The sequence below is a fragment of the Lepidochelys kempii genome, chromosome 1, assembly GCF_965140285.1.
Source record: "Lepidochelys kempii isolate rLepKem1 chromosome 1, rLepKem1.hap1, whole genome shotgun sequence".
In the NCBI taxonomy this organism is placed as follows: Eukaryota; Metazoa; Chordata; order Testudines; family Cheloniidae; genus Lepidochelys; species Lepidochelys kempii.
In genome coordinates, this window is record NC_136380.1 from 218,490,224 (window position 1) to 218,508,814 (window position 18,591).

The 18,591-nt window shown below is 46.2% G+C and overlaps 1 protein-coding gene across 6 annotated transcripts in view; it reads left to right on the forward strand.

The window, feature by feature from the left end:
- The window catches only part of FOXJ2 (forkhead box J2), a 34,381-nt gene that overhangs the window by 9,109 nt on the left and 6,681 nt on the right, over window positions 1–18,591 (forward strand). For 2 of the 6 annotated variants that reach the window (XM_073313743.2, XM_073313761.2), the window contains 6 exons: window positions 11,027–11,382; window positions 11,873–11,947; window positions 13,684–13,752; window positions 14,120–14,260; window positions 14,724–14,922; window positions 18,273–18,590. In XM_073313743.2, coding sequence (XP_073169844.1) covers window positions 11,027–11,382; window positions 11,873–11,947; window positions 13,684–13,752; window positions 14,120–14,260; window positions 14,724–14,922; window positions 18,273–18,590 — 1,158 coding nt within the window. Of the gene's footprint in view, window positions 1–8,290; window positions 8,423–10,915; window positions 10,935–11,026; window positions 11,383–11,872; window positions 11,948–13,683; window positions 13,753–14,119; window positions 14,261–14,723; window positions 14,923–18,272; window position 18,591 lie in introns of those variants that run through there. The other 4 variants (XM_073313780.2, XM_073313791.2, XM_073313751.2 and 1 more) reach the window with 4 other exon arrangements.

Below are 18,591 nucleotides of genomic sequence, written 5' to 3' on the forward strand. Positions count from 1 at the left end.
AAAAATTGGCGTCACATTAGCTATCCTCCAGTCATCTGGTATAGAAGCTGATTTAAATGATAGGTTACATACTACGTGACCAATATCACCACCTGTTTGTTCTCTTCTTCCAGAAACATTCCATATACTTACTTCCACACCATACTTGTGGAATGCCTTCCCTAGTCTAGCCAGTCCACAAAGCCGTTACCTTATCCTCCTTCAAATCCCTCCTCAGCTCATTTCTACAATGATACCTACAGGAAACTGCCAACCTGTAATGGCCACGCAGGGCCCAGTGAGGATCATATATTTATGTATTTATATATTTAAAAATTATTCATAAAGTTCAGATTATCAGTTTATTACCCTCATCCTCCCTCCCTGTTTCCCTTATAGAGGAGGAGGATAAAAAAGAAGAGACTGGAGAAGTAGAGACACCCTGCCACCCCACCCCCCAAAGCAACCAGGAAGATGAGGGACCCTGTCACAGTGTTCAGGAGGCTCTGTGGGGTGGGGAAGAGAGAAAAGGCTCCTTCCAGCATCTAGAGGGGACTGGAAGGGGGATTTAAGATCTTATCAGACAGCTACTATTCAGAAGATGGTATGAAAAATGTATCCCCTTAGGAGTCCAAAACTGCAGGATGCAGAATTCCCATTAGAGATTCTAGCTTCCCAGCCATAGAGTGTTGTTAAGAGGTGTAGGCTTTCCACTAGAACATTGCTTCTTGGCCTTGCTGTTGGCCATCCTCCTCGTAGGTTTTATATACACTTTTGGCTAGGAAGTCTGGCTAATGGGTGTTGGGTGTTATGCCTCCCAAAATCCAATTTGTCAAATATGCTTCTTTTAATTAATTAGAGTGATTTTACCTGGATCATAATAAAAACAAAAATAAAAAGACAGAGAGTCCTTATTTACAAGCTACATCTAGCATCCCTTCATTCCTACATTCAGTCTCCAACTTCAGCTCCAGCGCATCTGCTTCCAAACTCCTTGGGCAACCACATGCAGTGAACACATGCCACAATGTCTAAGTAATCTTAGCAGTAGAAGTGTTTGTCATATGTCCTTCTGTCCACCTAGAAGTCCATTTGCTTATTATGTGCAAAATGAACATGGAAGCTTTGCCAAGTCTTAGGCTATGTCTACGCTACCACTTAGGTCGGTCTAATTTGTCGCTCAGGCCATCCCCCTGAGTGACATAAGTTACACCAACCTAAGCACCAGTGTGGATAGTGCTGTCAGGGGGAGAGCTTTTGCCCCTGACATAGGTGCTGCCATTCATGTGGGAGGAATTAAGTTGCCGGGACAGCTCTCTCCTGTCAGCTTGGAGCGGCTGCCCTAGAGCACTTACAGTGGAGCAGCTGCAGCGACACAGCGGCACCACTATAAACGCTCTCATGTAGCCGGAGTAACCAACTTCTGTGGACGGTGTGGAACGGTTTGTGACTTGTGTTGGTGACTACTTCAGAGTTCACACTGACTAATCGCTTTCAGTGTTTTGTTCAAAGCCTGGCCACCAAAATCAACTTCTAGTCAGATTTTCATTTTCACTATGCCGGGGAGAAGTTCACGTAACGCAGCCAGGCTCCTACTGTGTAAGCCTTGTATTACTGTTGTTGTACCCCTTAGTGATCAGTCATTTTTCACTGACAAATCTATGTTTGTTACAAGAATTAGAACTAAATTTCTCCTATATGACCTGTCCTGCAGAAAGAGTATATTACGTTATTTTAACCCAATAGGTCTTTTCATTTCTGTGGCTATCTTTTTTTTGCACTAATGGGGAGATCTTCTGTGTGGATGATTCTGAACAGTGATCCACTTCTGATTCTGTCTCTAATTTCAGAGGCAATATGGATAGTGTATCAGTGTTAGCATGTGCTGTACTGAAGATTTGCACTTGATATTATACTGATATGCAACTAAGATTAAAACACATCTCTGCATCCTGGATGCTTCTAAGCCCGGAATACCTTCTTTTGGAATTACTTTTCCTATCAGAGGTTTGTAATTGGTTTCCAAAGTAAATTTCATTCCAAATAAGTACTCATAAAATTGAGTTACTCCAAAAATAATACCAAATGCCTCTTCCTCAGTATAAAAGTAATTGTTCTGTTAATGTTCTTGAAGCAAATGTGGTAGATTTCTCTTGCTCATCTTTGCAATTGTGTGAAATTACAGCTTCTACCTCTACTGGTGAAGAATCACTTAGTAATAGTGAGGAAAGCTCTGGATTAAAATGTACCAGCACGGTAGAATTCCTCAATGTGCATCTCCAAAAGCCTTATTTTGTCTTTTGCTCCAAACCATTTTACATTTTTTTCTGTAACAGTGAAAACATTAGGCTTATTGTATATATATTTGGGATAAATCTTTTATAGTAGTTTTAACAAAGTTAAAAATGACCTCAGCTGTTAAGCATTTTTAGGTAGAGCCATGTTCTCAGTAGCATTTGTTGTTTCTTGTAAGGGTTGTGTTGTCTTCCCCTGCACCTGTGCTGGGCCGTAAATAAGCAACTTGGTTATTTTTCTTAACTTTAAGAGCACATTTTTTGCAAAGTTTTCAGAATCCCTTCAGCGTTTCTCAAGTGTTCCTCTACATTTCTACCATATGTCTAAATAGCTGACAAGAAAATTAAAAACCTTGGTGAACTTGATCTATTCTTCTTCTTTTTTTTTTAAATCTGGCAGGTCACTGTGTACACTGAATGGTAGCCTTTTGTGCCTATACAGTCTTTTATATGTCTCCATAGTAAGGATATTTTAGAATCTGGCTCTAACATGACCTCTTGATATGTTTGAGGCAAGTCAAGCTTTGTAAACTTTACCCTTCTTGACAGTTTAGCACATAAATCCTGTGGTTTTGGAATTGGATTCTGATCTGCTTGCAACCTGGGGCTTATGATGACTTTATAGTCCCCACAAATCCTCACACTTCATCAGTTTCAGGAACACACACAGGCAGTGCAGCCCATTCACTAAATTCAGCAGATGAAATTATTCCCTGCTCCTGCAATTCTTCTAATTGCCTTTCTGCGGGTTCTCACAAAATATAAGGCACCAGATGAGCCTTAAGAAATGTTGGTTTGGCCTTTTAAAAATACATTCTGTTATGCCTTTCACTAAACCCGTGACTGTACCAAAAATAGATTTTTCTTTTTCTTTCGCCACGAGACCTAACTTGTGGTATACTTTATGTTCTTGAGCCAGTTTGTGCCAATTAGAGAAGGTCTGTACCCTAATATAACAACAATAGTAACAGCAAACAAGTACCCCAGTAGTTTACATTTATTTGCAGACATCCTAAAACTTTGATTGTCCCTTGATTATAGCTTTAAAGTGCTGTGTTAGTTTCTCTTAGTGTAACATTAGCAAATTTCCCATTCAAAAAATCAAAACTACTGCATTACTTTTATCCATCTACATGAACACAGAATAAAACATTTGAATCCCTTCAATCTTGCACTACAAACAGCTCCAAGTAGCCATCTTGTTATGGACAGGCTCAGAGTTTGTAACAGGCTCCTCTGTATTTGCTAGTTGGTGTACTTCATGCTTGTAGGTGACAATAACTTCCTTTTGTTGAATTCCTTTCTCCGCTATAGTTTATGGCCAGCACAAGCTACATGTCCTCTGTAACCACATCTCCAGCATTTCAGCTTGTTGGAAAAAATATTACTCTGCTTGCTGGGTTAGTCCTAAATAATGGAACCACCGACTCCTGGGTACAGTGATTCCTGACAACTCCTTGCCCTGTGGGCTGGGCTTTCCTTTTTCCATGTGGCATGTAGACAGAAGTGCACTCTCAAACTGCAGTGCTTTCTTTTGGCTGACTCAGATACCAGTAGCGTGACCACCACTCCTTCCAAGTTAAGTTTCATTTGTGAACAATACCCAGCAGCCTCTCTCTTCATTTTGGATTTCTAGTTCCAGAAACAAAGCAATTTCCCAAGTTTCACAGATAGTTACCAATATGGCAGGTTATAGATGGTGATTTGAGACTAGCCAGGAAATCAGATATGCTTTTTCCTATCTGGTTTCTTAAGTGAAATGTGTCTCTCTTAGTGAGGAAGTTTGTTTGGGATAGATAACGTTTTTAAGCACTTCATTCTAGTCTCCCTCATTCGTATCTCCTCCTGGTTCTTGAGGGAAAACAAAAATCTCTCGAAACGGCAAATGTTTCTCTCTCACAGACAAACTTTAAAAAATTGACTTCCCCCCCCCACGTTATTCCCTTCAGTGTTGTTGGTATAAAAAGTATTGCACAACCTTTGCACATAAACTTCAAAATCCTCGTTTCTTTCATCGGAGTAGAAACTATCCGTATTTCCATACATGGCCAGTTTTATCTTTTCTTTTTCTTCCTTTCTTTGTCTAGACTTCCTCCTTCACCGCTGTCACTCTGATCATCTTGCTTTTTCAAAGATAAGGTGACCCTGGCATTGTCAACAGTGATTTTCTCCCAAAAGCCGACTATACCTTTTTACTGCCTGAGCCAAAACTTTTCAAACCAAGGAGCCTAAAGTTATGCTTCTATATCTATATTTTAGGCACCTAAGTAGAAGTGGCCTGATTTTCAGAGGTGCTGTGCAACCTTAGCTCCCATTGATTTCAGTATGAGCTGCAGTGCTCAGTACCTGTAAAAATCAGGTCACTTCCATTTAGGTGCCTAAAATATAGATTTAGCAGCCTAACTTTAGGCTCCTAGGATTGAGTATTTTGGCCACTGATTTTCGGGGGATCAAAATGAAAACTAAAGTATGTAATTAGTACAGTTTTGGGGTCCTTTAAAAGCTACAGCCAGCCTCATTTCATTCATAGGTTTCAGAGTGTTAGTAGCAGCCGTGTTAGTCTGTATTCGCAAAAAGAAAAGGAGGACTTCACTCCAGCTGCACCTGATTCTAAACTGACAAGTCTTTTGAGCCCTGCCTCAAAGAGTATTCCGGACTGTAAAGGGGCAGTAACCGCACATTTGCACAGTTCTTAAAGCTACATACACCACCTCTAATAAGTTTTTCAGCCCTGCCGTGTGAAGTTAGCAGTGGTGCAGGGAGGGGCATGACTGACTGAGTGGAAGAACTTTGCAAATTAGCAGGACAGGCAAAATAATAATGTCTTCTGCCAGCTAGTCAGTGGCATGTACAGTACAGGGAACCTGAGATGGGGGAGGCCAGCTTCCATTTTCAGCCTCAGGTCGAACATGCTGGTCAGTCACCGCACCCAGGATGTTTATTACTGCTTACTGAACAAGCTGCTGATTTGTCTTGGGTGAATTTGTGGTTCTTCAATGCCAACTGATTATCGGATTTTTCTTAGTCATTTTCTCTCTGTCTGAACCACGCAAACCACTGTTTGCTTAAGTACAGATTTGGATGAGTGCTCTCGAAGTGAAAGGCTCTAGTCCCCATCTCTCTGACTCTTCCTGAGCTGGGGTTATGTTGGAACTAGTGCCCGAGCAGTGAAAGACTCTATCCTGTTTTCAGTCCTGTCTGATATTATGATTGTACATCTTCACGTCACCTATAGGCATAAATGTAAATAGTGTGAGTATAGGTATTTGGCTGACCGTAAAATGGATGTGTACAGTGAATTCTAGCTGGCTAGATAATTTAGTAAGGCCTACAAAAACACATTGATTTGGGTTCATCCTGTTCATTCTGTGGTAGCAGGTTTGTCTGTAGTCGAGAGAGAGAGAGAGAGAGAGAATAAGAGAGGTAGTAGAGGGAACATTTGCCAGACAGTACAAAGGCCTGACTGGGTAGTGAAAGTAGAAAGAACCATGAGTGGTGGTGGTGTTCTGGTTTACCCTGTGATGTCAGATGTTACATGGTCTGCAGTATCCAGCTGGTTCACTCTTTGGATAGGAGACATCTAAGGAAAACCCAGTGTGCTGCCAAAGTAGAGTGAGTGCACTCTTCCCTACAAGTCAGCGGTGACTTAATAGTACAGATTGATTCTAGAGCAGGGGCAGGAAAACTCTGGCCCACAGGCCACATCCGGCCCATCAGACCATTTAATCTGTCCCTCATCTCCTGCTGGGGAGTGGGGTCGGGGTTTGCCCTGCTCCAGCGCTCCAGCCAGGGAGCAGGGTTGGGGGCTTGCCCCACTCCACACGGCTCCCAGGAAGCAGCCGGCATGACTCCCCTCCGGCTCCTACATAGTACACAGAGGCGCGGCCAGGTGGCTCTGCACTCTGCCCCGTCCACAGGCGTTGCCCCTGCAGCTCCCATTGGCTGGGAACAGCCGCCAATGGGAGCTGCGGGGGCGGCGCCTGTGGACGGGGCGGTGCGCAGAGCCACCTGGCTATGCCTCAAAGCTGGAGGGAGGACATGCTTCTGGGAACTGCTTGCGGTAAGCACCGCCTGGAGCCTGCACCCCTGAGCCTCCCCCCGCGACCCAATCCCTGCCACAGCCCTGATCTCCCTCTCGCCCTCCCAACCCCTAGATCCTAGTGCAGAGCCCCCTCTTGTACCCCAAACCGCTCATCCCCGGCCCCACCTCAGAGCCTGCACCCCCAGCCCGAGCCCTCACACCCCTCCCCCATACCCCAGCCGGAGTCCTCACCCCCTTCCGCACCCCTACCCCCAATTTCGTGAGCATTCATGACCTGCCATACAATTTCCATACCCCGTTGTGGCCCTCAGGCCAAAAAGTTTGCCCACCCCTGTTCTAGAGTTACCATGCTGCTGGAGTTACGCCATATTTGGGATCGGGAAGGAATTTTCCTCCAGGGCAGATTGGAAGAGGCCCTGGAGGTTTTTCACCTTCCTCTGTAGCATGGGGCACCGGTCACTTGTTGGAGGATTCTCTGCTCCTTGAAGTCTTTAAACTACGATTTGACGACTTCAGTAGCACAGATATAGGTGTGAGGTTTTTTTGTAGGAGTGGTGGGTGAAATTCTGTGGCCTGCGTTGTGCAGGAGGTCAGACTAGATGATCAGAATGGTCCCTTCTGACCTAAATATCTATGAATCTATTAAGAGAAATCATATAACTGAGAGCCTGACCAGCCTTTCTGCTCATGGTCATTAAATATCCCATAGCACCTCTAATAAGAGACAGAACAATAAATCCAAAATTGTGGCCAAACTTCGCCTTTGGAAATTATACTCTTTCCCCAAAACTTTCCGTCCAATTTCTATTGGCTACAGGATTCTTCTTCACGTCCCATCCTAACCTGTTATTTAGTGTGGCTGGGTACTCTTAAAACAGTTGCTGTGTTTCACCCCAGAAACAGCTGTGTTTAAGCAGTGGGTGATCCATGTGTATGTATAAATTCAAAACTTGCATTAATTATGGAGATGCATTAGTGACTCCTAAATTAAGCTTGATAAAAGTCCTGTGAAAACTGTAACTTTTGCATTTGCTGAATTTCGGATGTTTCAAATTTGAATCTTAAAGTAGCATAACATTGAAAAAGAGAGAGAATTTTTTAGCTCTGTTTTATTTTACTTCATAATTCCAGGGTTGCATAGTTAAAATCTTACACAAATATTCATTTCCATAATGAAATAGCAGCATGAAATCACAGCTCCATATTAGTTTTGTTATTCTATAGTCCTGTACATATTAAATGATAGAAGTTTTGTAATGCACACTTACAAAATGGAATATTTAGTTGCTATTTATTTTGTATTTCTTTTCTCCCAAGTTGGCCTTGAGATGAGTCCTTAATGAGGCCACACTATGTGGAAAGTTGCATGGTATTGAAATTCTGCTGTTTTTAAGTTATATAGACACTAAGAACATTTTTTGTTTGTTTGCATGGTTTTTTACACTGGGAAAATTTATAGTTATTTCACCCTTGTATAATTCCAAAAAAGGGTGGATGGATTCTGCTTAAGCTTTAAAAAAAAAAAAAAAATTCTTTGGGATGAGACCAGTTTCAGCCTTCAGCCTGAAAGGAGATATTTTCAATAAGTTATGTGCAACTGAAAATGGGCTTGCAATGGAAGGCCTGATGCAACCGTACCTGTCAAGATTGCTGTATTACTCTAGCTCAGGGGAGGGCAAACTACAGCCCGCGGGCCGGATCCGGCCCTTCAGGGCTTTCAGTCCGGCCCAGGGGATTGCCAGCCCCGTGGCATAGCGGGGCTAAGGCAGGCTCCCTGCCTGCCTTAGCCCCGCACCGCTCCCGGAATCAGCCAGCGCCACGTCCCTGCGGCCCCTGGGGGGGCAGAGGGCTCCAAGCGCTGCCCTTGCCTGCAGGCACCGCCCCCTGCAGCTCCCATTGGCCAGGAACGGGGAACCGCGGCCAGTGGGAGTTTCAGGGGTGGTACCTGCAGGCGAGGGCAGTGCATGGCAGAGCTGCCTGCCCCACGCCACCTCCAAGAGCCACTACCAGACATGCTGGCCACTTCCGGGAGTGGCGCAGGGCCAGGGCAGGCAGGGAGCCTGCCTTAGTCCTGCTGCGCACTGCTGCCACCCTGCAGCCGCTCAAGGTAAGTGGTGCTGGGCCGGAGCTTGTACCCCGAACTCCTCCTGCACCCCGCACCCCAGCTCCCTGCCCTGAGTCCCCTCCTGCACCCCAACCCCTTGCCCTGAGCCCTTCCTGCACACCACACCCCCTCCCACACTCCCTCCCGCACCCCTGCCCCAGCCCTACATTCATGGCCCTGCATGCAATTTCCCCACCCAGATGTGGCCATCAGGCCAAAAAGTTTGCCCACCCCTGCTCTAGCTCATCACTATTGTATCTGGTGGAATGGCTGGTGGTGGGGAGATAAGTAAGTTGCAGTTGGGCCTTTTCTTTCCTCATTCTCTCCGCTCCAGAAGCAGAATAATGTTTCCACTAGCTACAGATGTGGTGATGGCATAGTTTCACTTTTGTGTGTGTATGTTGGCTGTGTGATTAGAGAGATGTTGTCTGAGTGCTGGATGTTTGAGACAGTGTTGGTTGTTGTGTTTGAGCACTGGATAGTGTCTGATTGTTTGGGTGCATGGGTGTTTGAGCCCTGAATATTCTATGTAGTGAGTGAGTGTGTGTGTGTGAAAATGGAAAAGGAGGACTTGTGGCACCTTAGAGACTAACCAATTTATTTGAGCATGAGCTTTCGTGAGCTACAGCTCACTTCATCGGATGCATACCGTGGAAACTGCAGCAGACTTTATATACACACAGAGAATATGAAACAATACCCCCTCCCACCCCACTGTCCTGCTGGTAATAGCTTATCTACAGTGATCATCAGGTTGGGCCATTTCCAGCACAAATCCAGGTTTTCTCACCCTGTGTGTGAGTGTGTGTATGTATTTGAAAGCCCTGGGTTGTGTGTGTGTTGGGAGTGAAGGCTGGGTGTGCTTTTGTGTTGGGAGAACACTGTGGTGTGTGAGTGCAGGGTGTTGTGTGAAAGAAGCTGGGAATTGTGTCTGTGTACAAAGGTGCTGGATGCATGCACGTCTGGATCTATATTTAGAAAGGATATCTACTGGTGACACTCACTCAGATGGGTGTCTCCCTGCCTCAGCTGATCCAGTCAATGTGGGTGATGCACTTAGTAGGAGGCGCCACCTGATGTTTTTTTCCTGAGTAGGGCGTGTTCATGTTAGTCTGTTATCTCTGTGTGTGTGTGTGAGATTAATTTGTTACCAGAATGTGGTGTTTGTGTTCGACTGTTACCTTTATGTGAGCTGACATGCATCTATGTACAGCGATCTTTTTAAAAGTGAGTTTCATACTGGTGAAAGGTGCAGAACTTGCAGCCCCTAAAGACTTAATTCCCCTCTTCATCTCCAGAACAGGTACAGTGCAGGTTGCAGTCATGCAAACTAACTATCTCAGCCCAAATTCAAAGGGACCATCACTGGCAGGGATGAGAGGGGAATTCAGTCCTTGGTGCAGCCAATTAGTGCCAGTTGTGATGTTGGTTTTTAATGATGACCTGACCCCTAGAACCTGGATGGTGATGTACCTGCCCATTTCACACAGGTTACCAAATATATTGTTTTATTTTTAAAATGTGTCCACTTGAATTGAACGTTTGGGTATAATTACTGCTCACACTGGGCAGAGGTGCTTTATTTTTATGAGGAGAAATATGGTCTTGTGACTAAGGCAAAGATCAGAGTCAAGAGACCCTAGTTCAGTTCTCTACCATACTACAGACTCACTGTACGTAGGACTGGAAGGGACCTCGAGAGGTCATCTAGTCCAATCCCCTGAACTCATGGCAGAACTAAATTTATCTAGGTCATCCCTGACACTGTGTAACATTGGTCATGTCACTTCTCCTCTATGTGCCTCAGATTTCTCAACTTGGGGATATAATACTTACCTGCATTTCATGAGACTTAATTCAGTAAAATTCTTTGAGATCCTTAGGAAAAAAGGGCTAAAGAAAAGCAAAGTCTTAATTATAATGATTCTGTTTTCAGTCCAGTCTCAGTCCGTCTTTGATGTGGTTGATATAATTATGTGTATATACCACTATAGGTGGGGGGGCGGCGATTTTTTATGATCCCTGCCCCAAGAAGCTTACAAACTGGGTTGGATACAATGTGATATGATGTAGGGAGAGATTACCTCAGGCCATGGAGAAGAAATTCCTCCCCCCACCCCCAATGAATATATTGCCAGTCCTGACCCATACAGGTGATCTTATTTAGGTGTGACTTGGATACAACATGAGGGACATTCCTCCCTAGCTATGATCCCACTCCTGAGATGAGGAGGTGACTTTATTAGGCTACAGCTGGCAGATGATGAAGGGGATGGTGTCATGGTGTGCTACAGCAGGTGGAATGGCCCCACTCCCCAGGATAGATCCCTCTCCTCTCCTCGTTCCCTTACCTGAGTCTGACTAGGATACACAGAGCAGGACTAGGTTACTACTCCAGGACAAACTGTGTAAGCTTATCAGCAAGCAGGGTTGTCCTCCCAGGGATACAGTCCCAGGTCTGTAGTGACACAACCTTCCCTGGCTGTGACCAGTGAGCAAGAAGCTCTTCAGAAAGGTACGCTGATGTGGGGGAGTGCATCTTTCCCTCCACTATCAAGGCACAATTTGCTTGTATTTCATCAGTCCTGTTTGTTCCTCTCTCCCCAGCAGACACTCCGGCTTCTGGCATCATGGCCTCTGACCTGGAAAGCAGCCTCACTTCCATAGACTGGCTCCCCCAGCTCACCCTGCGAGCTACTATTGAGAAACTAGGGGGTTCCTCGCAGGCGGGGCCCCCAGGGGCTGCCCGGAAGTGCCCCCCAGGCTCTCCCACTGACCCCAATGCCACCCTGAGTAAGGATGAGGCTGCAGTGCACCAGGATGGGAAACCGCGCTACAGCTATGCCACTCTGATTACCTATGCCATCAACTCATCACCTGCCAAGAAGATGACACTTAGCGAGATCTACCGTTGGATCTGCGACAACTTCCCCTACTACAAGAATGCTGGCATCGGATGGAAGGTGAGGAACACTGTGGCTAGTGCAAAGTCTGCACCACCTTAAGAGAGCGCACTTTCTTTTCTCAGTACAAAACGTTCCCACTAAGCAAAGAAAAGAGCCAGGTGTAAAGGCAAAGCTCTAGTTACCAGCTGGAGGAAGTGCAGAGCCAAATGACCCTTAATTTCCCTAGAATTGATTGATTTATACATGTGGAGGTCCCCCTCCCTATTAAGAAGGGCCCACAAATGTACTCTCTGCCAATCCCTTCCTGGCCCAAATACCATCCTCACTGTACCTTCTGTGGGCATACACAGAAGGCCTTGGTCTCCAGAACTATCCATCCCTCTCCTTTTCTTAGTCTCTGTCCTGGCACATCCTGCATGTACATAGACAGCTTTGGCCTTGAGTGATCTCTCACCCCATCCTGGGCATACACAGAAGTCTTCAGTTTCCTCTGCAGTCCTTATCCTTCCTACATAGCATTTATTTACTTCTCTCCGTCCCTCTGCAGAACTCCATTCGCCACAACCTGTCTCTGAATAAATGTTTTCGAAAGGTGCCTCGACCGAGGGATGATCCTGGGAAGGTAAGAAATTGACATGTTCCCGGGTGAGTCACTTACACCACAGGGAATAAGTCAGTGTTGCCCTTTCTGCCCAGGTGGTTAAAACTTTTAAATATGTAGTATATATGTTAAACCAATGAGATGTACTGCTGTGTTTGAAGACTCCAGAAACATACACTAAAAGGACCTGCAAAGAAATGAAAATGGCTGTCAGCCCACCTTTTCCCCCCTGCCTTGTGATCTTTACTTAGATTGAAATATTTTTTTCTCTGCCCTTTTTTTTTTTTTTTTCTTCCCCAATCTTTGAAATGCAGATCTTGTATTACCTGTTCTGCTTGAAAGACATCATGGGTGACTAGAGAACTGGAAGGATTATTACATCAAGGATACCAGGGAAATGAAATCCAAGCACCTGAGAGCAGAACTGATATTTGTTTAAAGCTGTTTTATAACTTCGGGTTTTAAAAATATTGTTATCATCCACTGAACTCAAATACCCCAAAACAGTTGTAAGAAAAGCTCGCTTTGCTAAAAATTCAGCATCTCTGCACCTTCAGTAAGGGCTGAAGACGAAACGCCCAAGCTGCATCTCTGAGTTCCCAAGGGAGACTACCAAGAAAAAAATAAATTCTGATATTACTAATGTAAATATATTGACAGGAACCTCATAAGTCTTTTTTTCTATGTCATAATGCTTCAGAAAAGGGCCCAAGCCCGGATTCTTTTTTTCTTTGCAGATCACCGTTAAGGGACTGGGTATCTAGGTAATCATTATTTTGGGGATCACAACTCATGAGGCTCAGTTAGTGATAATGCCCTGTTTCAGTAAACCCTAACTGGCTGCATGCTAGTATGGAGGTTGGCCTTCACTTCTAAGGCCATCGTGTCCTGCCGTTGTAAAGATCAATTTAAATCACAATCGGAGGTTAATAACAGTCCTAGAGTTTAAGGCCAGAAGGGGCCTCCAGACCAACTAGTCTGACCACTTGTGTGTCACAGGCCGCTAACACCTGCATGCTAAATCCAACAATCAAAATGAGACCAAACCAGTTTGCACCACAGGCAGAGAATAGAAGGGACTGAGGTGCACAAGAGCCCCATGGCCCTGCAGTGGCATTGAAACGAGTAAGTGAGATATACCCAGATAATCCTGGCAAGTGACCTGTACCCACATGCTGCAGAGGAAGGTGAAAAATCCCCAAGGTGACTCCCAATCTGACCGGGGGGAAGTCCCAACCCCACATATGTTATTAGTTAGACCACGAGCAAGAGTCAGCCGGCCAAGCACCAAACCACCGTTTGGAACTGGGTCTTCAGAAATTTCCTAGCAAACATGCTTTTAGGTCATCTTGCCCACTCTGATCATTATAGCTTAATTGGTCTATACTCTTATTACTAACAAAGAAATCCCATGAAAGGCAGAGGACATTGATGGGGTGTGCAGGCATAAAGGATGCACTAGGCTAGGCCATCTCCTGCCATGCTGGATCAGACCCTTCGTTTATGTTTTCTCTTGACCTGTCTCTCAGGGTAGCTGGCACCTGGAGCTTCAGAGGAAGGCGTGAAATTCCCACAATAGCAATGTACTTCACTGTGCAGTCCTATACTACAGGAGGAAAACATCTTCCTGATGCCCAGCTGGCATTAGCTCATGCACTGTAGCATGGACATTGATATATTAGTTGATGTTCTGCTCTGTGGGTCTCAGTAACATCCTGCAGCAGGGAGTTCCTCTCACCACTGGATTTTCTTTCCAGGGTTCTTATTGGACAATAGATTCCTGCCCAGATATCTCCCGCAAGAGGCGGCACCCTCCAGACGATGATGTGAGTGTGGTTCTTTCCGGGAGCAGATGGGACTGGGGAGGGCTGAACTCCCCTCTTAACTCCAGCAGGGAGTCTTTCCTGCTTGGGGTCCCATTGAGGAAACAGGACGTGTCTGTGGGGAGGTGAACATGGAGTCTGAATTCTCCTCTTGTCCCCACCATGTGGCTTCTGTTGCTGTCACCCAAGAGCGCCATCTAGTCCTGTCTGAAGAGTGGCTTTGTCCTCTTGAATGTTCTTCCACTACAGCCAGTACCTTGCTTTCCTAGGGCAGAAGCTTGTACAATGGGGAGCTGGCTTCTCATCTGCTGCTTCCCTTCTCTGTCTGTTTCTGATTTCCTTGCCTCTTCTTTTGTCCCCCTGCTCACAGTTATCACAGGACTCCCCAGAACAAGAGGCGAATAAGAGCCCACGGGGGGCTCTCCCAGTCAGCACAGAAGCCTCTCTGCCCCCTGAGGCTACCCCTCAGCTATCGCTGCAGAGCACCACACCCATTGCCAGCTACAGTCAGGTGAGCGGCAGAGGAGGGGGTGGAGATGGGCAAAGTGAGAGACAGGGTAAGGGAGAAAGGGGGATAGGGTGACATAGATGGAAGAGTAAATCAGTGATGGAGAGGGCCATAGGGAAGAATGGAAACAGTGGGCTGAAGAGGGGAGATCAGTGACCAGGAGGGAAGTAGGGAGGAAGTGGAACAGGGGAAAGGAGCAGACTGGGCAGGGATAAAGCCATTAGGGTGTGAAGTGGCTGGAGGATGAGCTGGAGCTAGTATGTCCCTGGGAGGGAGAGGAGGATGGAGTCCCCCATTCTGGTAGGAGAGTTGCAAGGATTTTGAGGGGGAGACAGACAGGTGATATGGGATTTGCTGGGTGTTCTTTTTCTGGGAGCAAGCCCCTACCTTCCCCCTCAAATTCCTGAAGTTACAAAGCCAACGATCTATTTAGATATTTTTTTCCATATCATTGTCTGGTCTTTAGCAGGGCACAGGGCCCGTGGATGTGGCAGCCACTGTGGCAGGAGGGCAGGGACGTGAAGGGGCAGATGTGCCACCCCCGCTCTACAGTACTAACCACGACTTCAAGTTCTCCTACTCTGAGATCAACTTCCAGGACCTGAGCTGGTCTTTCCGAAACCTCTATAAATCCATGCTGGAGAAATCGTCCTCTTCCCAGCACGGTGAGTACCTGGCTTAGATGTATGGCGCATTGTATCTGTGCCCCTGTGATAGCCCCTAGTAATGCCCCTACCGGCATCTCTCAGTCACATCCTCTTTCTAGCAGCATGTGAAAAGAGGGTTCCCCTGCTTTCAAATGCTCTAGCTCCTTCCAGCACACACACAATGTGCAGTCCAGAAATTCTGCTCTCTCAGTGAGTCAGCCCTTCTCTCTCTTTCTGTAGAACTAACAATGATTTTTAAAAATAGCTGATCTTGAGTCAGAAGGAGCAAGAAAAATTCCTAAAGGGCTGGAAGGATCAGCTTGTGAAGAAAGGCTTGAAAAGATAAATATGTGGCGGTCTGAGGTCATGAATTGCCATCTAAAGGTGCAGGTATTGTCAAGTTGTAAATCGCAGGAGACCGACAATTATTTGGCATAAACTAAAGGTAGTGGGATGATATTAGGCTGTGGAAGGGTCTCTTCAAAGGAAGGGGTGCAAGTTCCCATCACTTGTGTCGCTTAAAATTAGGACTGGACAAAGCACTAGAGAATAACTGTAGAGGAAGGGATAGGGTGGAGTGGACAAGATATAACCTACTAATCCATTTTCATCTTGAATTCCTCTGGATTCTGTGATTCAGGGAACAGCCACCAGAGGGCAGTGTCACACTTGCGACAAGAATAGGGGATGCAGAAAACCTTGAACAATTTCAGCTTGCTGTCCCTATATTTAAAGAGAGACATCCTTGAAAAGATCAGTCTGGTATGGGTAGGGCAATATTATGAAACCAGGACCTACCATATATCAATAATCACTCAACTTTCAGTCAGTCTTTCCACACTGCAGACAAACCCTGCTACTCTAGCAGAATCAAACAAACCTACAAGCAGAAGGACTCCGTGCAGTCACAGCTCTTCTGTGACAACAGTAATAATGATTTATTGTTTGTATTACCATAATGCCGACAAGCCCTAGTCATAGAGGAGGGCCCCATTGTGCTCAGTGCTGTACAAAAAGTCCAACCCCATAACTGTTGGGAGACCAGCAGCTCTCATAAGCTAAGCAGCATCAGGTTTTGTCCAGAGTTGGACACCAAAGGGAAACTCATGGTGCTGCAAGAAGTTGTGCTGGTGACTCAGCTGGCGTGCTTTCCCCTCTGAGTCTGTACTGACCTCAGCGACAGGGGTGCTGTGCCCATAGAGGTGCAGCTCTTGGTTAAGATGTACAACCAAAGCCTACTTCTGATGATTGAGTCAGGAGCCCCATTGCAGGGAATGGATAGCTCCGGGGGTTTGGCAGGGGTATACTTGGCCTTTCATTTAGATTGCTCAAGTTCAGCTCATGTTGCTACTGCCTGAAAACAATTGTGGTACAGGTGGCTTGTCTGGCTGGTCTCCGTTCTGTTCCCATCATCGCCAAAACTAGCTAATCCCTCCTTGGCAATCTTAGCTGAGAGCCAAAGGATTGAACCAGCCAGGGAGACTAAGCTCCCCTTTCAGTCAAGTTAGGGTTTTTGAAATCAGTGGAAGTTTCGGAGTGCTCAGCTCTTCTGAAAATTAGGCCCCTTATTTAGGTGGCAAGCTATGGGCATAGCCTAACTTTTGGCAGCCAGTTCTGAAAATCTTGACTAGGAGTGTTCTCTCCATTCTCCATGCCAAAGTACTGCTTGGTAAATATTTGTGCTGTCCTAAACTCCTTTCACAGCTTCAGCTGAAGGCAGTTTTTGTCTCTTCTTCTGTGTTGTGTGGCTGTTAAACAGTTGTTGCCTTCCCCCCAGAGGCAGCTGCATTTCAGCAGTGTGAGAGTGACCCTTATATAGACTCTGTAGAGCACTTGAGGATGAAAGCTGCCAGAGTAGTATTAGAAAACCCAGACCAAAAAAATTGAGGTTATTCATTCGTAACAGTGACTTAAAGGTGACCTCTGAAGGCAAAACCAAGTGTGCATGTGCCCTTTAATTGCTACTTTTACAGTGTCCTGAAGAAGCCTGAGAAATTGAGATGGGGTTGGGGTTGTTTGGCTTGTTGGCCAGCTAAATCAAGATCTCACATTCAGCTTGATGGCAGGCATTTCTGTGTTAGGATGTTTGTCAGTAGCACAATATATTTGAATGCTGCATCTGATCAATTGCAAGATTTCAGGGAATGTTCTAGGCATTAATGGGCAGAACCCTGTAGATTTTGGTGATGACTGGAAAACGAAAAGGAGAAAATGGCTGGCACATAGAGCCCCTGGTATCTGATTAGCAAATCCAGCAGTTTCAGCCACCTCTGTAATTGTCTAGAGATCAAAGGACAAGTTGATGGCAGTTATTAATACCTTCCTGCAAAACAATATCCCCATCTCAGCTTTGCCCTTCTTCCCAATACAGTTTTAAAATGTTGACACCTTGAATGACATGTCCCAGACAGAAATAAAAGAAATGAGAAGGGGGTGGGGGAGGAATGAGGGTTCACACAGAATTCTTGGCATGGTGTGTGTGTGTGGGGGGGGGAATGGGGTACTCTAGTGTGTGGGAGAACCGAGGGCCACGGGAGAAATACAGAGCTGCTAGCATGGGGGGAGGGGATGCGGAAAGTGATATTTTGGAGAGGAGACATGGGGGTACACAGAGGCCCCTGGCTTGGGGAATGGTGTGGAAGGGTTGCAGAGTCCTAAAAAAAGAGGGGATGGGATAGTGGCACACAGGGAGTTTATGGAGGGCATGGAGGAAGGCAAGGAGCCTCTGACGTGTGCAATGCACTGAGCCAACCAAAACAACAGAATGTGCAACCCTCTAGTTATTTACATTAGAGAAGCGGCAAAGTTTCTAGACCAAGTGCTTTTGAGCTACAAATGCAACAACAACAACAACAAAAACCATACCACACCCGCAAAAGGAAACTAACATCTAACAAAACATCTAAATGTCTTGTCTAACTTCAGCTTTGTGCAACACAGTCTCCTCCAGCAGAACCCCACGTATGTGACATTTCAGGAGAATGAGTTCAGTTTTGGAAAAACTTGGGGAGGGAGAGCTCAGTGGTTTGAGCACTGGCCTGCTAAACCCAGGGTTGTGAGTTCAATCCTTGAGGGGGCCATTTGGGGCAAAAATTGGGGATTGGTCCTGCTTTGAGCAGGGGGTGGGACTAGATGACCTCCTGAGGTCCCTTCCAACCCTGATATTCTATGATTCTAAATAGAAACGTGGCCATTACTTAGACTTGGAAAGGCTCGGGTCATGTGCTATCTGTTTGAGCCTCTAGAGGGCATGCGAAGGACTGAGTGCGTTATTAGGGTCAGTGGGACGAAGTCGCACACAGGCAGGTGTTGGAGCTTGACAGCCGCCTTACCCACGTCTCTTAACTTTTGTTACTCCCCCCTTGCAGGTTTCTCTTCTCTCCTTGGCGACATGCAGCCCTCCAATCACAACTACTACATGTACCAGCAGCCGCAGGGCCCCTCGTCAGTGGGGGCTGCTCCCCCCCTCCACACCCCGAGCCCAGAGGGCTGTCCACCCCAGGGGGGCAAGCAGCAGGGTGGCGATGGCTATGGCCCCCCACCTGTGATGTCCATGCACCCACCCCCGATGCAGCATGGAGGTTACCACCAGCACCAGCAACATCACGCGCACACCCACCCACAGCAACAGCAGCACCAGCACCAGCAGCAGCCGTCACAGGCTTCAATCAACAACGCTGGCTTTGG